At 34.7% G+C, this 19,225-nt stretch overlaps 1 protein-coding gene across 31 annotated transcripts in view; it reads left to right on the forward strand.

Annotated features, from left to right (window-relative positions):
• The window catches only part of dlg2 (discs, large homolog 2 (Drosophila)), a 1,641,316-nt gene that overhangs the window by 856,064 nt on the left and 766,027 nt on the right, over nt 1-19,225 (forward strand). For 26 of the 31 annotated variants that reach the window (XM_051926947.1, XM_051926951.1, XM_051926957.1 and 23 more), the window contains one exon: nt 12,556-12,615. The exons of the other annotated variants lie outside the window; for them this stretch is intronic. In XM_051926947.1, the coding sequence (XP_051782907.1) occupies nt 12,556-12,615 (60 nt within the window). The remainder of the gene's footprint in view (nt 1-12,555; nt 12,616-19,225) is intronic. 31 annotated transcript variants of the gene reach the window in all.

Below are 19,225 nucleotides of genomic sequence, written 5' to 3' on the forward strand. Positions count from 1 at the left end.
AGCTGTGACTCACCTGGCTGAGGGGGGGGGGGGGGGGGGGGAGAGATTCATATTAATGTCAGACCTGAGAGTACTTCCAGTATAGCAGTGGGTCAGGTCAGAAGCACTTCTGGGTTAGAATGAGCTCTGGGATAGCAGGGGAGTTTCCCTCCCCCAGCCCCCTCCAGTGGCTCTGAAGGTCCACAACAGGACTGCGGACCCTGTGGATGCCCAAATGGTACTACAGCCAGATTGATGCTGTCACCCAGCATACTTGAGGGGAACACATGTTCCTGGGAGGCAGTCCCCTACTGTCCTTTCATTATTCTGGCATCCTGACCAGGAATGGGAACACCAACTCTTCCAGCCTGGATGACCATCCACGCAGGCTGTCCATTCATTGTGATGTCATCAATCCTGGCCAGGATGCCAGTCCATCAGTATCTTTCTTTACACATGATAGATCACACCATTGTCTGATGTAAATTTAAAGTTACATAGCTCAACAATGTCATGAAGGAACTAGACGTCTGTTGAAATTACCAGCTTTAGATGGTGCAGGAAATGAAAATAACATACTAAAGGAACAGAAGGTGGGAACATTTCAATATTTGTTACTGATTGGTAGAATGAGTGATGTTGAGGATTACATATTAAAGGAAGAATAAGGGTCGGTTGGACAGGAATAAACTACTGCCTGATACATTTAGGCTCAACTATCTAATACAAGTTCTGGAATATGGAAATAAAAATCCTGCAGGTCAACTGTTCGAATATTATTACATTTTTTGTTTTGCAAAGTTAAAATAACTAGTACGTTTCATGTTTCTATACAGTGCATTAAGCCACTTGCAATTTATTCCATCAGAAAGCAAATGAAAATCTAAAAGATTTATGCTGTCTTCCCTCACAGATCATTTTAAAAATAGTTTCTCTCAAAAAAGTCAAGCGTTACTCTTTAACAATCTCTAGATGATAACGTCTGCTGAACAAATAAGTATCAGTAGCTAAATGAAAGCAAGGTACGCTCCAACACGTGGCGAGAGATAAAGCGACTTGAATGGAGGCTGGTGCGTGAGTGAGGATGGCCCCACCAGGCTCTCTACTCCTGGGGTCCCACCTCCCCCTCCCCTTGGCCTGCAGCCTGCCTCTCAAATTGATGTAAATAATTTGGTGCCGCAACCGAATTATGATACTTAGCGCGATGTGAGAAGTCACAAAATCAACCGAAATGTTCAAGCAAATTATAGAAAAAAATCCAATTTAAATCCGTTTAGCAGTTCTCTCGTGAAAAGCGGACAGACAGACAGACAGACAGACGTTGGATTTTATATATATATATAGAGATTATCTTCTTGCTCTGCCACAATACGACTATATTTAAATACTGATTAATTCCTTGCAAAAAACTTTGAGATATTCTGCCTCATTTAGCAATGTATGTACTGAAAATAGAAAGTGAGGTACTATTCTACTGTCATTCTTTTATATACTTGGTTTAAACTGTTATTTAGAATGTCTTTGACTTTTGCAGATAGAAGTAGCAGGCATCGTAGGGCAAAGATTTCTTCATATAGAAAAAAGTACTTCCATTTATTTTTTATTTAGAAACAGGTGTCAACAGACTCTGAAAAGGCACATTTTCTTCAGTAACAAAAATACTTTTTATAATTTGTCTTTGATAAAAGCATCTGCTAAAAAACTACAACAATAATAATACTTTACTTTTTTAATCTGGGTTTACAGCACACACAGAAAAAAACTGATATGGGGTACTTTTACATATTAATCAATATACAGTCTTTACACTAGTCATGTTTTCATCCCATAGGGCTCTCCCTTGCTACTAGCGTTTATTTTAGTGTCAATTTTTTTTTACAGTTCTCAGGTGCAAGTGAAGGCTATATCACATTACACGACTGTTGTTTCCATAATCTTAGCGATTTAGTGGCATTTGTGGTGTGCTTCTGTATGACATATCCAGTGCCTAACTCCAACTAAGCTGTGAATTGCCACAACAAAATCAAACCTGTCAACCCTGTCTTAAGTCATAGGGGTAGGCTCTGTGCGCATAAGAGCTGATGGCCAGTGAGTACTCACCCAGAAGTACAATACAGGAACCAGGAATTAAGAATATGGGTATTTTAGACTTTTCAAACAGAAAAGAGGCTTGTCTTTCTGCTGTCTCATATTTTCTGTACAGTGATAGAATGGAAAAAAGAGCGGAGGGCGGAGATCGTGGCTGAACTTGCTGTACCAGTAAACCCTTTGCACAAGATTCGGCTCTGTGAGGCAGCATGTTATTGGCTGTCAGCACAAGGGGTGAGCTTGCAATAGTTTGGGAATGTGAAGCTGTGCTGGAAAGTCATCATGGAGTTGCATAATTTATCATGCCCTGCAATTTCTAGATGTGTAAATCTACATACACCAGTGACGAATGCTGCAACTGCATTTATCAAGTTTGACATCAACTCCAACTAGAAGTCGTGTAATGTGACATTGGCTTAAGAAAACAGCATTTAAAACTATTATATGTTATCTGATCCTATAACATGCCATCACAGATTTGTACCAATTGTTGAGAATATCTAAATTTGTTTAGTTTAATAAACATTTGTGACACTTTTAAAATAAAAAATATAACTGTTCAGAACTCATGTCACTGGAGCAAAAATATAAAAAAAACAGACTTTGCATAAAACCAGGCTTGAAAGCTGAGATTATGTGGATTTTTTTCAGTACCCATTAAAATGTCTTATTCAAAGTGGCTTTGTTTGCTTGTACTTATACATTGATTATTTTGTAAGCTTTTATTGACGCTTTAATTTAAGCACTCCATCTTCTACACAGGATCCACAAATGAACAAACATTTAAGATTTTCCATTGAATTCAACATGGTCTCCCTGAGATCCCTCTCTGATCTTCCCTTCATTTTATTAAAATAAAAATCTTGTCATCCTCCTAATTTAAGTCCCCTAATTACATATAACAAACTGTGGCTAAGAATTACCCTGAACAGGTAAAATGCTCTGAAAAAATGAATGGATGGAGGGATAATCAAATACTGTACTTTAATACATTTCTTTATAAATTACCGTTATTGTTGCTGTACTACCACTACTACTATTAATAACTCATTTCATGTAAAATGTATTTTTCATAAACAACATACTTTTTATTACTATCATCATATTGAATTCTGGAAACCTGTGTCAGTTTGGCTTACAGTGCATGTGTGGAGGTATGTTTTCCAAAGCTATTGAACTAAATTTCAAATAGTCTTTATTTCATTTTTCCTGTATAATCTATACATGCAGCCCATTATCCACAAATGTGAGTTTCTATGTCTGCATTATTCCTTACTTACCCCTCTAGTGTGCAAAAGTCAGTTCAAATTATAGTTGTATAAAGAAAGTTGCTCATTCCAAGAACCTGAATGAGAAGCCACCCTTTGATTTGATATACATGTATCTTTTGTAAAAAGACAAAAGGCACAAGATAAAAGGTCTGGGGATGCATGAAGTCAAACCCTGTATATTGAGGTACGCAAAAGGCATAAAAGAAAATGTGTGGGAGACGTCATCAGTTCTCAGGTCGGTCTATCTTTTAGATGCCTTTGTTTCCCTTTATATGGAATTCTGGGAGGGAGAGGCGGGTCCAAGTGGTCTGACCCCCAGAAGTGGTGTCAGAGTGGGAAAGGTGTCAATCTTCTTTTCTTCAGGGGGAGAAGGAGAAGAGAGAGTGTTATTAAACAGTGCCCCCTCATGTCTCGGCATTAAATCACACTTACCTAAGCCCTTAGGTTGCTCCCCAAGTACACGCATGTGACACTCTGTACAATAGCTTTGTCATGAATGTCTTCTAGGCATCTTCCCTACAAGAAACTATTTCATCATAGTGTCATTTTCATAAAGCCTGTTTGCTCCAGTGACACGAGAAAACTATTTTAATTGGTAAGAGTTTTAAGTTTTCTGGTGTCTGTTGGGGTCTCTTGAAACTAGACTTCGCTTGCACCAAATAGTTCTGCATGCCTCATACTGGTAACTCCTCTACTGTGAGATTAGATAAAAGGCAAATTTAGCAAAAGGCATAGCATAAAATGCTGAGTTTGGAACTTAAGACTAACTAAGCCTAATGAGTGCTACTTCCTTCCTGTTTATAATTTATTATTCAATCCATTTTTATTTATAATAATTTTTGCTACACTGGTGGATTTGCGTTCTATTACACCATTTTCAGATTGCAGCATCATGAGTCCAAATAAGCTAAAAAATACAATTTCAGTTCAGTCAGTCATTTCATGACTGCATTTTCCAACCACCCAGTTGTGGGGTCCTAATATTCACATATACAGAGTGCAGTGAAATTGTAACTTGCGTGGTCTAATTAATATGCCTTCACTCTTTGAAGGAAAACTTGAGTTTAATCACCTTAACACTAAACTTCTGTGTTCCTTACCTGAAGAATCTCAAAACATATTTATCGTAAGCAGGCAGAATAATATGATATAATTAGTGATTCTAATAGAGGTGTCCATACCGATAATGTATGGAATTTCTCATCTATTTTATAATAAATTCTGTAAAGTAAGTGAATGATTTAAACATTCCAAAAATAAAGCATTACATATTCAATTAACAAATGTACTTCAAAGTTGATTGCATAATTACCAAAGGGCAAATGACATGTATAAACATTTTTTTTCTTCAAATTAATTAACTGTGTTCCAGGGTGAATTTAAAAATAAATTTAGTGATAAAAGTAAATAAAAGACTACATACTAGTAATGTAGATGACAGAATAAACACTAATAATGTTCAATGATATGTGTGTTCAAACAATGGTACAAATATATTCCCCTCAGCAAGCACTCTGCCATAGGTAAATGGAGACTACTGAGGACCTACCCATCGCACAACATAATAAATAGATAATAACTATTCAGGTAACTACATCATTTCAGAACAGGAAAATGTGATAGGCTAAGGCTATATAACTGAATAACTATTAGTCATAATGAGTTTAGTAAAGTTTAGTTTTCTTATAGTTCTCTGTATTACTAGGGTGTTGTACCGTGTTAGCCATTATGAATGTAGAGAAAAGCCAAGCAAAATGACACCTTTTATTGGCTAACTAAAAAGATTAAAATATGCAAGCTTTTGAGGCAACTCAGGCCCCTTCTTCAGGCAAGATCATCTTGCTTATAGTTCTCTGTAAATTGAAACTTACAGGTTTAATGGTGAAATTCAAGCCAACATGGTGAGACTACATAGCTGGTCAATCTGCTCCATAATGATAACTGCGAGGCAATGCAAAATTATACTAATTTGTGAAAAGCACAAATTCTGATGGCTTCTTTTCATTTTTAGACAGTGCCATCCTTCTTCAAGAAGCCACTGCAAATGTACCATATTCCACAAGATAAGTGTTTCTCAGTAAAATTGGGTTTCAATACACTGTTCAGTTTGCATAGTGTATGTTGGCATATCGGTAGTATGGGGTATTTTGGTACATTATAAATCTTGTGTCTACAATACTTTTCCAATGGTGGTTGCTTTTTTATGAGGATAAATCAGTAACAATCTGTAACTAGATTGTGGGATTTTTGACATAAACATTGCAGAATTTTTTAACTAGATCTTCTTGTCAGGACCATACTGTTCTTTAAATTCATTTTGTGTTCCTTTCAAGATGCTCTCTGCAAAATGTGTACAATGGCTAAGAAAAAATTAAAAATTCATTAAGGAATTTACTGCATTCCCTAATTTTGATTAATATTCCTCTTCTGGAAGCTTTGCTGAATTATTATGCTTAAAACAATAAAAAGTTGAAATGTTAATGCATTTTCACAGTCTCTCAGTATGTTAATCATTTTCATTTTTTTCCAGTAATATGTTTCCGTTAAGTGAATGTTTAAATGAGCAAGCTGCCTGTTTGAAAAGCTCTGTGATGATTTTGTCCTGCACTAGGTGGCAGTCTAACATCAAATGTTCATGTTCTCTATGGGCTGTTAAGACAGGTTTTCTTTAATGGTTGAAACAAGTGTGTGCAGTTCTATGTAGAGGAGACTCTTTATTTGTTTACCTTTTTTATTCTAACAGTGTTTAGCATTTCTTTCAGAAGTGTAATGCAAGTTTCCTTCCCCTCTCATTCCTTTTTTCATTACTCTATGCCTTTTGTGTTTTGCATATACTTTTATCTGATATGGTGATGCTTTAATTATTGTCCCCAGGTTTATAATATAATGTTAAATATTATTGTCAGCATTATGCATTATTTATTTGAATATATGCTTTATATTTGGCTTTAAAACTCTATGAAATTATGAAGCAGATACACTGCATGAACAAAAATGAGTAGTATTACTAAAATGTGATTGCTCTTTTCTTTTTCATTAATGTTATTTTTCTTTTACTCTGACATGGACAACATGCATGCATCATTCAAATCTAGATACATCATTAAACATCATAATTGGAATTTTTTGTGCAAAATGTAAACACTTGAATAAGTTAGTCCATATTTACTCATTGAGCAAAGTCACTTTACATAATAAAATAAAATTGTTAAAATGGGACTCGTGAATTAAAGAGAATTTGGATTCAGCACATCCACATGCACTGTACAGAATATGCATACATCATGTTTTTAAAGTTAGTAAAAAGTGTACATATTATTTTAGAAATCAAGATGTTATTGTAATTGTCAGGTTTTTACCTCTTGATTTCTATACAATGGTATATCTATAAGAATTGCTATAAATAATTTAATTAAGAATTTAAAGTGAAACTAAGAATATACCCGTAATGTTAAACTATATAAATATTAAGCAGGAGTAAATATTACTAACATGTAAGTGGATAAATATTTTATCATAAAAACAGAACCTTTGTATAATTCTGGGTGATTAAATTTTATATTACATTGCCATTCTTATATATATTATACATCCATCCATCCATTATCCAACCCGCTATATCCTAACAACAGGGTCACGGTGGTCTGCTGGAGCCAATCCCAGCCAACACAGGGCACAAGGCAGGAAACAAACTCCGGGCAGGGCACCAGTGCGCACACACACACACCTAGCACACACCAGGGACAATTTAGGATCGCCAATGCACCTAACCTGCATGTCTTTGGACTGTGGGAGGAAACCGGAGCACCCAGAGGAAACCCACGCAGACACGGGGGGAACATGTAAGCTCCTTGCAGGGAGGACCTGGGAAGCGGACCCGAGTCTCCTAACTGCGGGGCAGCAGCGCTACCCACTGCATTACTGTGACGCCCATATTATACATTAAAATTGCATATTTATATTTCACTGTTGCTAAAATGACTGACTGCAAACAGTTGGTATTGACATGGTAAAAAGTCTGCATAACCAACATCGTTACATTGACTGTTCTGGAAGATGACCACATTCTATTCTTAATGTCTTTTTTTTTTACTTTTTTCAAAATTATTTTTGTGTACCCTGCTGGTATAAGCTTTCAATAAAAATGTACATTGAGATAAAAGAATGAGATTTTATTTACAGCTTTATGGAAGCAAACATGGTTCACTTTTTTTTTATTTGTTAAGTTTACTGTTTAAACATTCTCAATAGCACGCCATCATGTCTCAAACATGTCCTGCTGGAGAATAGCAGCAATGCCAAATGCAACTCCCTCCACACCCTCTGTGGACTGTTGTATCCATTCAGGGACAGCACTTGTCTGAGAAATAAGACAATGTAACACACATTGTATAATTTAGCAATTTTTTAAATTAGTGCACATTCTCAAAAGTTAATGATTTAAGCTGATTTGCTGTAATAGTTATGTAAGAATACTACTGGCAGATTGTGAGCGTATTTAGAAATTAAAATAAATGTAGAACAATAATTAAAAATCAGATGTTTTACACATTGATCAAGTTTTAAAACCTAAGCAGATATGTGACATTTTTCATCAATTCACCTTTTTCAAACCTGTTTATTTAATTCAGGGTGGTATGGGCTAGAGCCTACTTTGGCAGAATCCAACCAGTCCCAGAACTGAGTCATGGTCAAACTGAGCCGGTTTAGAGGCACCAATTAACCTAACATGCTTACCTTTTCGATGTCTGAGGCAAACCAATGTGCCTGGAGAAAAGCCCGTTCAGACTTGAAGAGAACTCTCACATGAGGTGATTGTGCCAGGATTCAGACTTGCTAACCACTGTGCCACACATGAGATTTTAAAAATTTAATTTATTTTCTCTAAAAAAGTATATACAGTGATCTGAAACCAGTAAATGAACACATGTGAGATCAACAAGTGTGAACAAAGGAGTAAAAACGAGATAAAAATAAAACCTGTGGATGAGATTTTTCAAAGTTTTTGAAACAGAAAGGCAAGTTTAAAGATTTATTTATTATTTTATAAAATTGAAGCTTCAGACCTACCTGAGGATTATTTAAAAATTAACTTAGTTTTCTTCTAATTATTATTATTTTCATATAATTCCTAGTCCATCTGTTAACCCAGAACAAAATATGGTCTGCAAAGTACCTCAAAAAGTGTGTAACCTTAATAAGTGTACACTGCTCCCCAATTAAAGGACAAATGATTCACTTTATTTGCAGGTTTAAATTAGAATTAGAATTGACATTATTTAATTGTGCTTGGAATTACAGGAGAACTTTGCATAAGTACAAATTTTGAATCAATGTGTAAGATTTAAAAAAATATATAAAAAACTTTGTGTTTGAATTGTATGATTTTATAAATCAGGACATAACTAGCAATCATCGGAAGTCCTCACCAAGTCCCAAACTTATATAATTTGAATATCAGGTGACAAACAACGCATAACAACTTTTTCTGTGCTTCTATTACATTGACAAGAACTTGCCAATATACAGAAACCATTAGTGTAAAAATAACAGTGATTCAGAAGCTAGTTAAAGAATCGTTTCCTATATACTGTATGTTTCTGACTCTCACAATGTGTTTGAGGAACTTTCACCCACACCTCCTTATAAAACTGCTTCCGTTTATTGATGTTTGAAGGAATCTGTTTTTGCACAGCTCTCTTAAGTTTCAATCACAGCATCTCAATGTGCCAGAGGTCTGGATTTTGTCATGCCCATTACAAAACTTTGATTCATTCCTGCTTCTGGCATTCAATTGTAGATTTGCAAGTATACTCAGGATGATTTTCCTGTTGAATGATCAAATTTATTGAAAAGCTTTAGCTGTCAGACTGATGATCTCATATTCTCCTGAAGAATGCCACACGTGGACTTTTTGATTTTGAGGCATCCAGTTCCTATTGCTTCTAAACAATCCCAAATCATCATCTCTCCATAACTGGGCCTGAAAGCTGGTATTTGGTTCTTGTGGTGCTATGCCATGTTTGTTTTTGTTTTTTCCCCCAAACATGGCCGTAATTCTAGTAACCTCAATTTTGTTCTTGTTTATTTAGAAAACATCATAATAGAAGGCCTTGAAGCCTTAAGATGAAACTTTGCAAACCTAAGCCAGGGCACTGTATACTTTTGTAGAGGAAGGCTTTCCCCTGGTTACCCTTGCATGAGAGGTATCCTCATTCATTCTTTTGTTGCGGCAGATTCATGTATTGTGTCATTTATTATCTTGACAGGGGCCTGTAGAATCCTAAATGAAGCTGTTCAGTTCTTTCTAATATTTATCAGCCTGATATATTGGATGAATTTTTTGATGAATTTTTGGATGCATTTGCCAGAAACTCCACTCTAGCAAAAACTGGCAATTTTCCTTCATATTTTCCATTTGTAAATAATCCTCCAGACTGATAAGCAGTTGCTTCTGTGAGAAAACTGAACATGTTTTTTCATCGTTGGTATGATGTCACCATAAACCTGAATGCTTCTGACCAAACTGCTAAAGGTCCTGCTTTTATACAGAGGTGCTAGCATTTCCTATTCATCTAATCGATTGCACTTGATTAGCAGCCCTCTTTACCTTCTCAATTGACATGGAAGCATAAAAATGTAGCTACTTTTTAACAAATGGCTTCTGAATGTTGGCTTATTTTTATTTAATAAATAGCCACAAAGTGAAATTTCTCATTTATTTTGTTTTCACCTAAGATTGGAATTGTCACATTGCAGAATTTTTTGAGGGGAAGATTTCTTGGTGTCCTGTTATATAAAATCATTGAATTAAAAAAGGGTGAAGTTACTTTTGTACATGATTGTAGATCTAATTATCTTATATTGTACAGAAAGGAAGGGTCACGTCACAATGTTGAACAATGAATACTATCCTTTGTGGTTATTATTCTAATACAGAAATTATGGGGAAAAAAAACTGACATAACAATATTGGAGACTATGATAGTGAACCCAAACAAAAATCTTTGTTGATTTGTAAGCAAACAATTTTCTCACTGAGCACAGTAAACTTAGTTTTCTATTTCTCCTATCTATTTTATGTCCTTTACAAAAATCTGATCTACTTATTTGTTGCACTATATTATTATTATTGTCATTATTGTTTATTTGGCTGACACCTTTATCCAAGGTGACATCTACATTTAGGATTCAATGATTCCCCGTGATTGCTTATAAGTTGCTTTAAGGATCTGGCTCAGAGAGTGAATAATTAAACTGGCAACATTGGGGTTTAAGTCCAGTGCCTTAGTATCTACAAGATACTGCCACAATGGGTAACACTTTATAAAAGGGGTGTCCAGCTCCGGTCCTGGTGGGCCGCAGTGGCTGCAGGTTTTCATTCTAACTTGTTTTGCCTTAGTTGTAACTGACGTGACTCAGACCCCTTAGTTGTTTCTTCTTCCTTAATATGCAGCCAAACAATAATAAGACACAAAACAAGCCACCACATGACCAGCTAACCAGAAAATAAAGAAAGGTGAAGGTCTCAGTCATGTTGGTCTGCTCAGGTCACCAAAACACCTTGATGGTGGTCTTAGAAAAAAACAGAAAATCAACAGTCTGTTATAGCAGAATGAGAGTAGCAACAAGTCATGATAGTCAATAACGGCTTTAATTAACAGCAAGAATTGGCTTCGCATTAAGAAACAGGTTGGAGTGAATTTGCCTGGAGCTTGACGTTCCAGTTTAGCTGATCATCTGTTGGTTCCATTCACATCTCATTCCTGTTTGGCTGCCCTTTAATGAAGAAATTAATCAATTCAGAGGACTGAATCCTTAAAAAACAGGGCCATTAAAATGAAGGGAAAAGGAGTTCATTAGCACTGAAAACTGCTCACTGATTAGGAAAAGGGTTAGAATGAAAACTTTCAGCCACTGCGGCCCACCAGGACCAGAGTTAGACACCCCTGCTTTATAATAACATTCATTGCTTGCATTAATAAGCCTTTACTAAACTTTACAAAGGATGAATAGTTTGATGTTTAGATTACTGCAAAAGATCTTTGGCTAATGATGATAACGATGAAGTATAAAATGTTTGTTAAGACTTATTAATGAATGGTATTATAAAGAATTACTGCCATATGAATGATCAATTTAAGACATTTTTAAAAAATTGAATCTCTTAAGCATTATATACTTTACATGTTTTATTAATTAAACCTAAATAGAATGAAATGAAGTCACATAGACAAAATTAGAATAAAATTGCTTAACTGCGATGTCACGTTCAGTTCCTACTTAGAAGTATTTTATGTCCTTGTAGAATTATAATTAATGCATACCTTGCTGTTATTTCTTCGTCATTAGTGCTAAATGTATTGTAACATTTTTGTGTCTTTACCTGATAAAGCCAATTTTCACATTACCACTGTGCCATTTTCCATAATTTCACCTTTATTTTTATAATCAAGTTTAATACCATACATGAGACTCATCTAAGGGCAGGCATGGTTTTAGTGTTGTAAACACCAGGATTTGGTCTGTTACCCTAGCACTATCATGCAAAACATGTTAAATTATCCATTCATCCATTACTGAACCTCTTCAACACAGCTCAGGATTGCAAGGGTTGGAGTATCCTGGCAGCTCTGAATGCAAGACAGGGACCAACCCTGAATGGAATGTTATCTGTTTATTTATGTATTTATTTGTTTGTTTATTCTCCGTTTTTGTCCAAGCAGTGTATGTGTTTAAATTACTTGTCTGCTTTTACAAACACTCAAACAGTGCCGAAACAGTTATGAGTGTATGAGATTATATGCTCTATGATCCAGGTAGAGCTAAAGAATTATAATTGTGGTGGTTGAGGTTATTTATAACTAAAGACAGCATATTGGGGTTTTTCAGAAGGATAACTTTGTTTTTTTTTTTAGGTTTGATTGGTCCTTACCTTTCATTTACTTTTGTAGTGCTTTCATTGTTTTCCCGATCATTGTGTTGTGAATTTTTTTTTCTTTTTTTGCCTGTTTCATCAATCCCAAAAACACTCGGTGCCGGAACCTCTTTGTATCCTTCTCCCTTGAAAACTAATGGAGAAAGACTGGTACGTTCTAAAACCTAATGTTAGGCTGTACACTTAGCCTTAGCTTGTTTTTAACTATGACTGCAATTATTTTTCTTGTGACGTAATCAATACTTACTAGTCCTATTATGTCTTATTTCTTACCTGCAGCCCGCTCTGATTACCCGTTTTGATCTTACATACCCGGGTCTGACTGCTGCAAACTACCTGGCAAGTTTAATTTTAATTTGAAAAGCATATTTTTCCTTTTTTCAAATTTCTTATATTTGAGCAATCGTGATTTATGTCAGCTATGTGTGAAGTGCCATTCTATCTCTGCTTCATATCTAAAAAAATATTTAAATGAATGAAAGAAGGCTGGTGCACTGCAAGGTTGAGCAGACTTTACTGTTACATTATCAGCATATGTTTGAGACTCTGAAGTCAGAGCTGTTGAGCCTTACTTAAATTGCAGTAAACAATATGTGGGAGAGGGTTGTTGAATTGTGTTATTCAGCTTTGGTTAATAGTCAGCTGCAGGGCACTACACCATTCTTCAAGGATAACCAAATTTAAAAAATGAATCGTTCAGCTATCTCTCCCCAGTATTTACAGACAGTGCATTTTAAAATTTTGTGTTAAATCTGATTGCAACTTGTTTAGTTTTTTTTCTGTGTTTACTGTGTCTAGCACTGACCTGATCAATTCCTGTACATATCTACCTGACAGATAATTTCATAATAGAGGATGTTCTGTTCTTTTCTGTCACTGTCTATGTTAGGCATCTGAATCATGTTTTTTTTTTTTTCAATTTAGAAGCATTAACTATTAATCTCAGTGGGTTATATAGTTTGCAATGTTTTATTCAATGTTTAGTAAATTATAATTTATTTTGCATATTTGTAATTATACCACTGCTATAATATTTTACAGTGGAATGTCTTCTGCATAAATGCTTAAAATGGTAAATATTATAAAGATACTGAAAAATTATTTTGTATAGAGTATTGTACAAAAAAAATATGATTTCCCAGTCTCTGTTAGTTACAGGTTTATCCATCTTAATATTTCAGATTGCACAGAAGTATTGCCTGCCTTATCTGAGAAGATATACCAATCATATATTGCATCACAGTTCCACTTCAATAGTTAATTACTTTAGACTTGCACGCTTAATAGATTTAAGTATGTGATTCTTAAATGATATGTTTGCCTCTTCAGATACTTACTTAGCCTCCCAAGGCTTAATCATGAAATACCACTTACTCTATTTAAGATATTTCTACATGTAGAAAGTTTAAGGGCTGGATTTCTGTCTTTTTATCTATTATTTTTGAAGTTGCTTAATTCAGTTTAAGGCAAAAATGCTGCAGCTTATCAATTCTGGTAACAAGTGGTCCAAAAAAGGATCCTGCCCCGTTTAGAGTACCAGTCCGTCTCAGGGCACATTCAAGCACACTCTTAACATTTATTCCCACTTGGTTAATTAAGAGTCGACAAATAATCTAATTTTTACATCTTCCAAATATAGGCATCAAAAGGTTCTTGAAGAGAAAACACATTACGCCAGTTTCAAAATGATTGCATGCAGGCCAAAAAGCTAGCAAGCAAATGGAGCAGGAGATGAGAGAGTAACGCAAAATCTGAATTAGTTGGGAGGGGGTTGGGGGTGATACGTGTTGGAAACAAAGAGTTCCAAAATGCTGAAGCTAAATATATAATCCAAATATCAAAGAAAAAAAAACTTACAAAGTTTTAACTCCATAAATTGATTTTGTCCCTAACTACACAAACAAAGATTTTATTCGCACAATCTAAAAACTGGGATGCTATGGAAATCACGCAGCCATCTTAAATAGTAGTGGTTTGATAACGTCACATGTGCTGCTGTGAAGAACATCATTACTGCTGCCATTTAAGAAAACATGAAATGATCGTGCCCAAAAATGGAAAACAAAAGAGCAAAATGTCAACTTGAAAATGACATTAAAATGATAATAAAAAAGTACAACCTCAAAAAAGAAAAGAAAATTACAAAACAAGTGCATAACTGGAATCAGCATATGCTAAACCACTTGAACGGTAACGCACAGACATTAAGAAGTTTTCGCACAAACATTAGGAAGTTTTTCTTTACACAAAGAACGATAGACACTTGGAATAAGCTACCAAGTAGTGTGGTAGATAGTAAGACGTTGGAGACTTTCAAAACTCGACTTGATGTTTTTTTGGAAGAAATAAGTGGATAGGACTGGCGAGCTTTGTTGGGCTGAATGGCCTGTTCTCGTCTAGAGTGTTCTAATGTTCTAATGTTTAGACACAAAGAGAAGATGCAGACTCTACGCAGACAGTGCCAGGGCTAGGATTTAAATTGAGTCTCCTAAAGTTGTTAAGCTGCAGCATTAACTGATGGGCCACTGTGCATCGCAAGGCTGAGCTTCAGATACACAAACTATCTACACAGGAAAAAACAACATAAATAATGAAACATATACAATAAAATGACAGGCCATAGAAAAAGTAATAGAGTAAAATAACAACATAGAGAAAATGCACAAATAATAGCATAGATACAGATAAAGAAGCATGAATAAAAAAATAGCTTATTTGGTTTTTCTTTTGAGATTACTTTCTGGTTTATTACGAGTCGTCTGTTTCACTTGGCCAGCTTGCTTCATTCATTTTTGAGCATTTGCATAAAAGGTATTAACCTTTATAGAAACGGCAGTGAATGTTCAGTGAAAAGATCAAAACGTCCCCCTCTCTCTCAGAAGTTATGACAATTGAGGTTTTCATGATTGGCATAGCAAATCATTTCCTTTTATGATATTTTACAAAGTGTCACATAACAGGGTGTTTAAACTGGTTAGATGTCTTGAAATAAAGAATGCATTATTCCAGAGCTTTAAAGTTTATTTTTTTTTATATTTTATAAGGGAATTATAAAGGGGATCATACAGTTATGTTTTGAAGTAAATGATACACTTGCATTTCCTGGAAAAATATTGACCTTTTAAAACATGTTTATTTCATGGTATTAATTTCTATTTAACTGTACATTTTATTCATTTAAATTATATGCACTGTCTGTAGTATTTTGCATGCAAATTATGTTTTTTTTTATTTTATTGTACTAGTTTTATTAAGTAATTAGCCTAAGTTAGAAATGACTAATGTGCGTGTTGGAATGTGCATTGTTTAAGAAGCCAAGAGTGAAAAAGAGCAATAATAGTAATGCTCCATCAAATAATTCTAACTAAATGCCATATATTTTCAGATCAGGTTATGCTTCCAGCCCCACCCGTTCCTCAGTTTATTGCATTGAATGTGTTATTGTGAAGTGTGCATTTACTGACAGATTGAAGTGTTTTTCAAGTCAGTGTCATGCTTCACAGGCCAGTAGACTCTGATAAAAGTTGAAATAGCTTGACCAATATTTTTTTTTTCTGTAAACCATTAGTAAGATAAAAGCTTCTTTCTTCTTTGTTTGCGTTCATGGGCTTATTTCTCTGGTGCTGCATTTAGGCTATTAAAGCTTGTTTGCATTCTGAATTTAATCACTGTTTTCAAAAATGTACCTTATATGCCATTAAGTGTTTAGGAAATGCAAATAGGCCTTGCAGACACATTTGTTTCATTAAATGTTTGCAGTCATTACTTTCCTAAGTACCATGTTTGTTTTAGCTTATTGTGGTGAATTGATGCCAGGAGAGGCAAAATGAGATCCAAATAAAGAAAAGCGTTTAAGTCAGTGGCCACTGAGCAGTGGGTCAACAAACAAGATGTTCAAGTGGTTTGTAAAGAGATGCAAAGATTGTGAGCGCTCCTGGGCCAGACTTAACAACTAAACAGAATAACTTTATATTTGAATTTCCCCTTGGGGATTAATAAAGTATCTATCTATCTATCTATCTATCTATCTATCTATCTATCTATCTATCTATCTATCTATCTATCTATCTATCTATCTATCTATCTATCTATCTATCTATCTATTGAAACTGCATTCTTGTGTTTGTTGATTTATGTATCAAATTGTATGTTAGGTTACTTACTTAATAGTTTGTATTGAATTATGTAAATGTTATAACAAAGGGCAAAAAGTAAAGTGTAAAGAGTTAATTAACTACATGTAACAAATGGCAGCAGCATTTGCTCTTATATTCTTCCACTAAATAATTCACCATTTCAAATAAAGTAGTAGGGATATGCTATTGTTGTTACAGTGTTGGACTTTAAATCGCATTCAACTGCTTCCATTATTCTGTATCACTGTGAAACTATAAAAAAGTGGCTTAGCTTACCTGTGCTCAAATTATAAAAAATAATGCATGAATATTTTAAATATGTCCTCATCTAAAGTGAATGTATATATTGAAGTATAGAGTCAAGGGTTCTGGTCTCAAGTGGGAAAATCTTCATTTTCTTTATATATTATATTGGCATTTTTTTCTCTTTGTATCGTCTCCAGGATCATCGGACTGTCTTTTAGGAGTATATGAAACCTGTCTGGTAAATTTACCTGTTGTTGAAATCAGCTGTCTGAATAGATTGTGGAATGGACACATTTATAATAATATAGATACAGTAATTAAATGAAGCAACCATAGTATGGCAATCTGTATCTTTCCTATGTAAAATGAGTTGTAAAGTAATTAATCTGCTTTATGTCAAAAAAGAATGTTAGACAATCACCATTTAAAGAGTTTGAGCATTGAAGTACCTGCAATGGAATCGATGAAGAGGCGTGAGAGTAATTATTGCAGAGTTGCAGGAGTCTCTTGAGTAGTAGGGTGTTGTATCGTGGTAGCCGTAATGAAGGCAATGAGAAGTCAAGCAAATGGACATTTTTTATTGGCTAACTGAACAGATTACAAATGCAAGCTTTCTAGGCAGCTAAAGCCCCTTCTTCAGGCAACTTGCAATACAGATTAAATTAATCTTAGCCTGGAGAGGTCTATTATTATTTTTTGGTACTTTTCTATTATCATGACGCAAATTAAGACACTATGTGCCTGCAGCCTAAGAATTTTGGAGACTAATTTTAATATTAAGGTTAGGTTCCGGACGGTTATTTTATTAAGATTAGAGATCCAGGTTACTGTTACTGCCTGGTTTGTGAGGTTAAGTTTAGGATTTGGGTAGGGGTAGATTGTCTGATTTTGAACCGTGCATCATGATAATAGAAAAGTATTTTATTTTTTTACATTGAAGATGACCCATGTAATGGTTTTCCAATGCTGTCTCTGTCCTAGTGTCTATATAAACACAGGGAACTCCAGTTTCCAGTTACATCTTACCTGAGGAAGCAGCCTAAGCTACCCCGAAAGCTTGTATATTGTAATCTGTTCAGTTAGCCAACAAAAGTTGTCATTTTTTAGATAAGCAAAGAGCAGAAATGAATGACATTATTGGGAATTTAGTTTCAGAAAAAAGAAACTCCCCTGATGTAGCCTTATGTAGTTCTGACCTGATGATGTTTTTAATGACATAAACATCAGAAACATTATTAACCCCTTATCACCACATTATTTCTTTTAATCAGTCTGTGAACTAAAAATGATTTATCCAGTAATTTAAAAACCTCATTAGTCCATTTCTGAGTACAGGGATCAATGTCTCTATTTTATGTGTTGCATAATTGATTTATGTTTTTCTAAGTAAAGCAATTTTTCTTCATTATTTTACCAAAAGTGTAAAATTTTAATGAGCAAGGTGTGCCATTATGAAACACATATTGCAAGGTCTCGACATTTTTTTCTTTTTGTTTCAAAAATGTGAATAACAATGAAAATATTATCCATCCAACCATTTTCCAACCCGCTGAATCCAAACACCGGTTCACGGGGGTCTGCTGGAGCAAATCCCAGCCAACACAGGGCCCAAGGCAGGAATAAATCCCGGGCAGGGTGCCAACCCACTGCAGATGAAAATATTAAGTTATACCTATTTTATCACTTTATTTACAACAACTGTGATTTTGGTATCAATCTCTTTATTCAAAGTAGTTTAGCTTTTTGGTGTTTTTACTTTGGTGACAATGCAATTTTGAACAAACCAAATTCTTTTTCTCCTCGTATGTGATAGTGGCGTTGGCGTATGAGTATCTAACTAGCTACAGGAAAAAGTTAAAATTAAATGCACATGATATTACATTTGCTCTAAATAGACAGAGACTTTCACTGTGCAAGCTTTCATATTAAGATAATAAATTGTAAAATAACTTAATATAACAATATAATATTTCACTCATTTTCTAAATAGTATTATGCAGTAGCTCTCATCAAAACTCATATTCCATTCAAATTAAATAAGCAGAGGTTTAACTTTCTTGAATAGCCTGCGTTATTTTAACAAGATTCCAAATGTAGGCAGATGGCCAACTTCAGAAAGTGCAGCCCTGTGACATTCAGGTACTAGACTTGGAGATGAACTGATCATTTATGCCATAAGACAATGTGGGTTTGATTAAAATGGAAATGCGCCATAAATAAACTGTCAGATACTTCACGTGGCCTGAGGAGACCCAGTATCTGAAGCTCTGTAGCATGTTAGCACTTACAAAATGACCTTGACCAGTACAGCATTCAGAAATATGATGTCAGAATCTTCTACAGATTACATTTACTTTGGGTATTTTTTTCCACATTTTATTCCTTTCAAACTTAATTTAATTGTATTGTCTACATTTTTGTCACCTTTTTTGATTACATCATTCTCCATTTCGTATTGCATTTTGTATCCAAGGAAGTTCCACAGACACAATCGTCTTTAAGGATGAGGGTTTTATTTATAATTCCTTGTTTAAAATACAAGATTATCTTGCTGAAAGAATGAAAAG

This window comes from Erpetoichthys calabaricus, chromosome 4 (assembly GCF_900747795.2).
Source record: "Erpetoichthys calabaricus chromosome 4, fErpCal1.3, whole genome shotgun sequence".
NCBI classification, from domain to species: domain Eukaryota; kingdom Metazoa; phylum Chordata; class Cladistia; order Polypteriformes; family Polypteridae; genus Erpetoichthys; species Erpetoichthys calabaricus.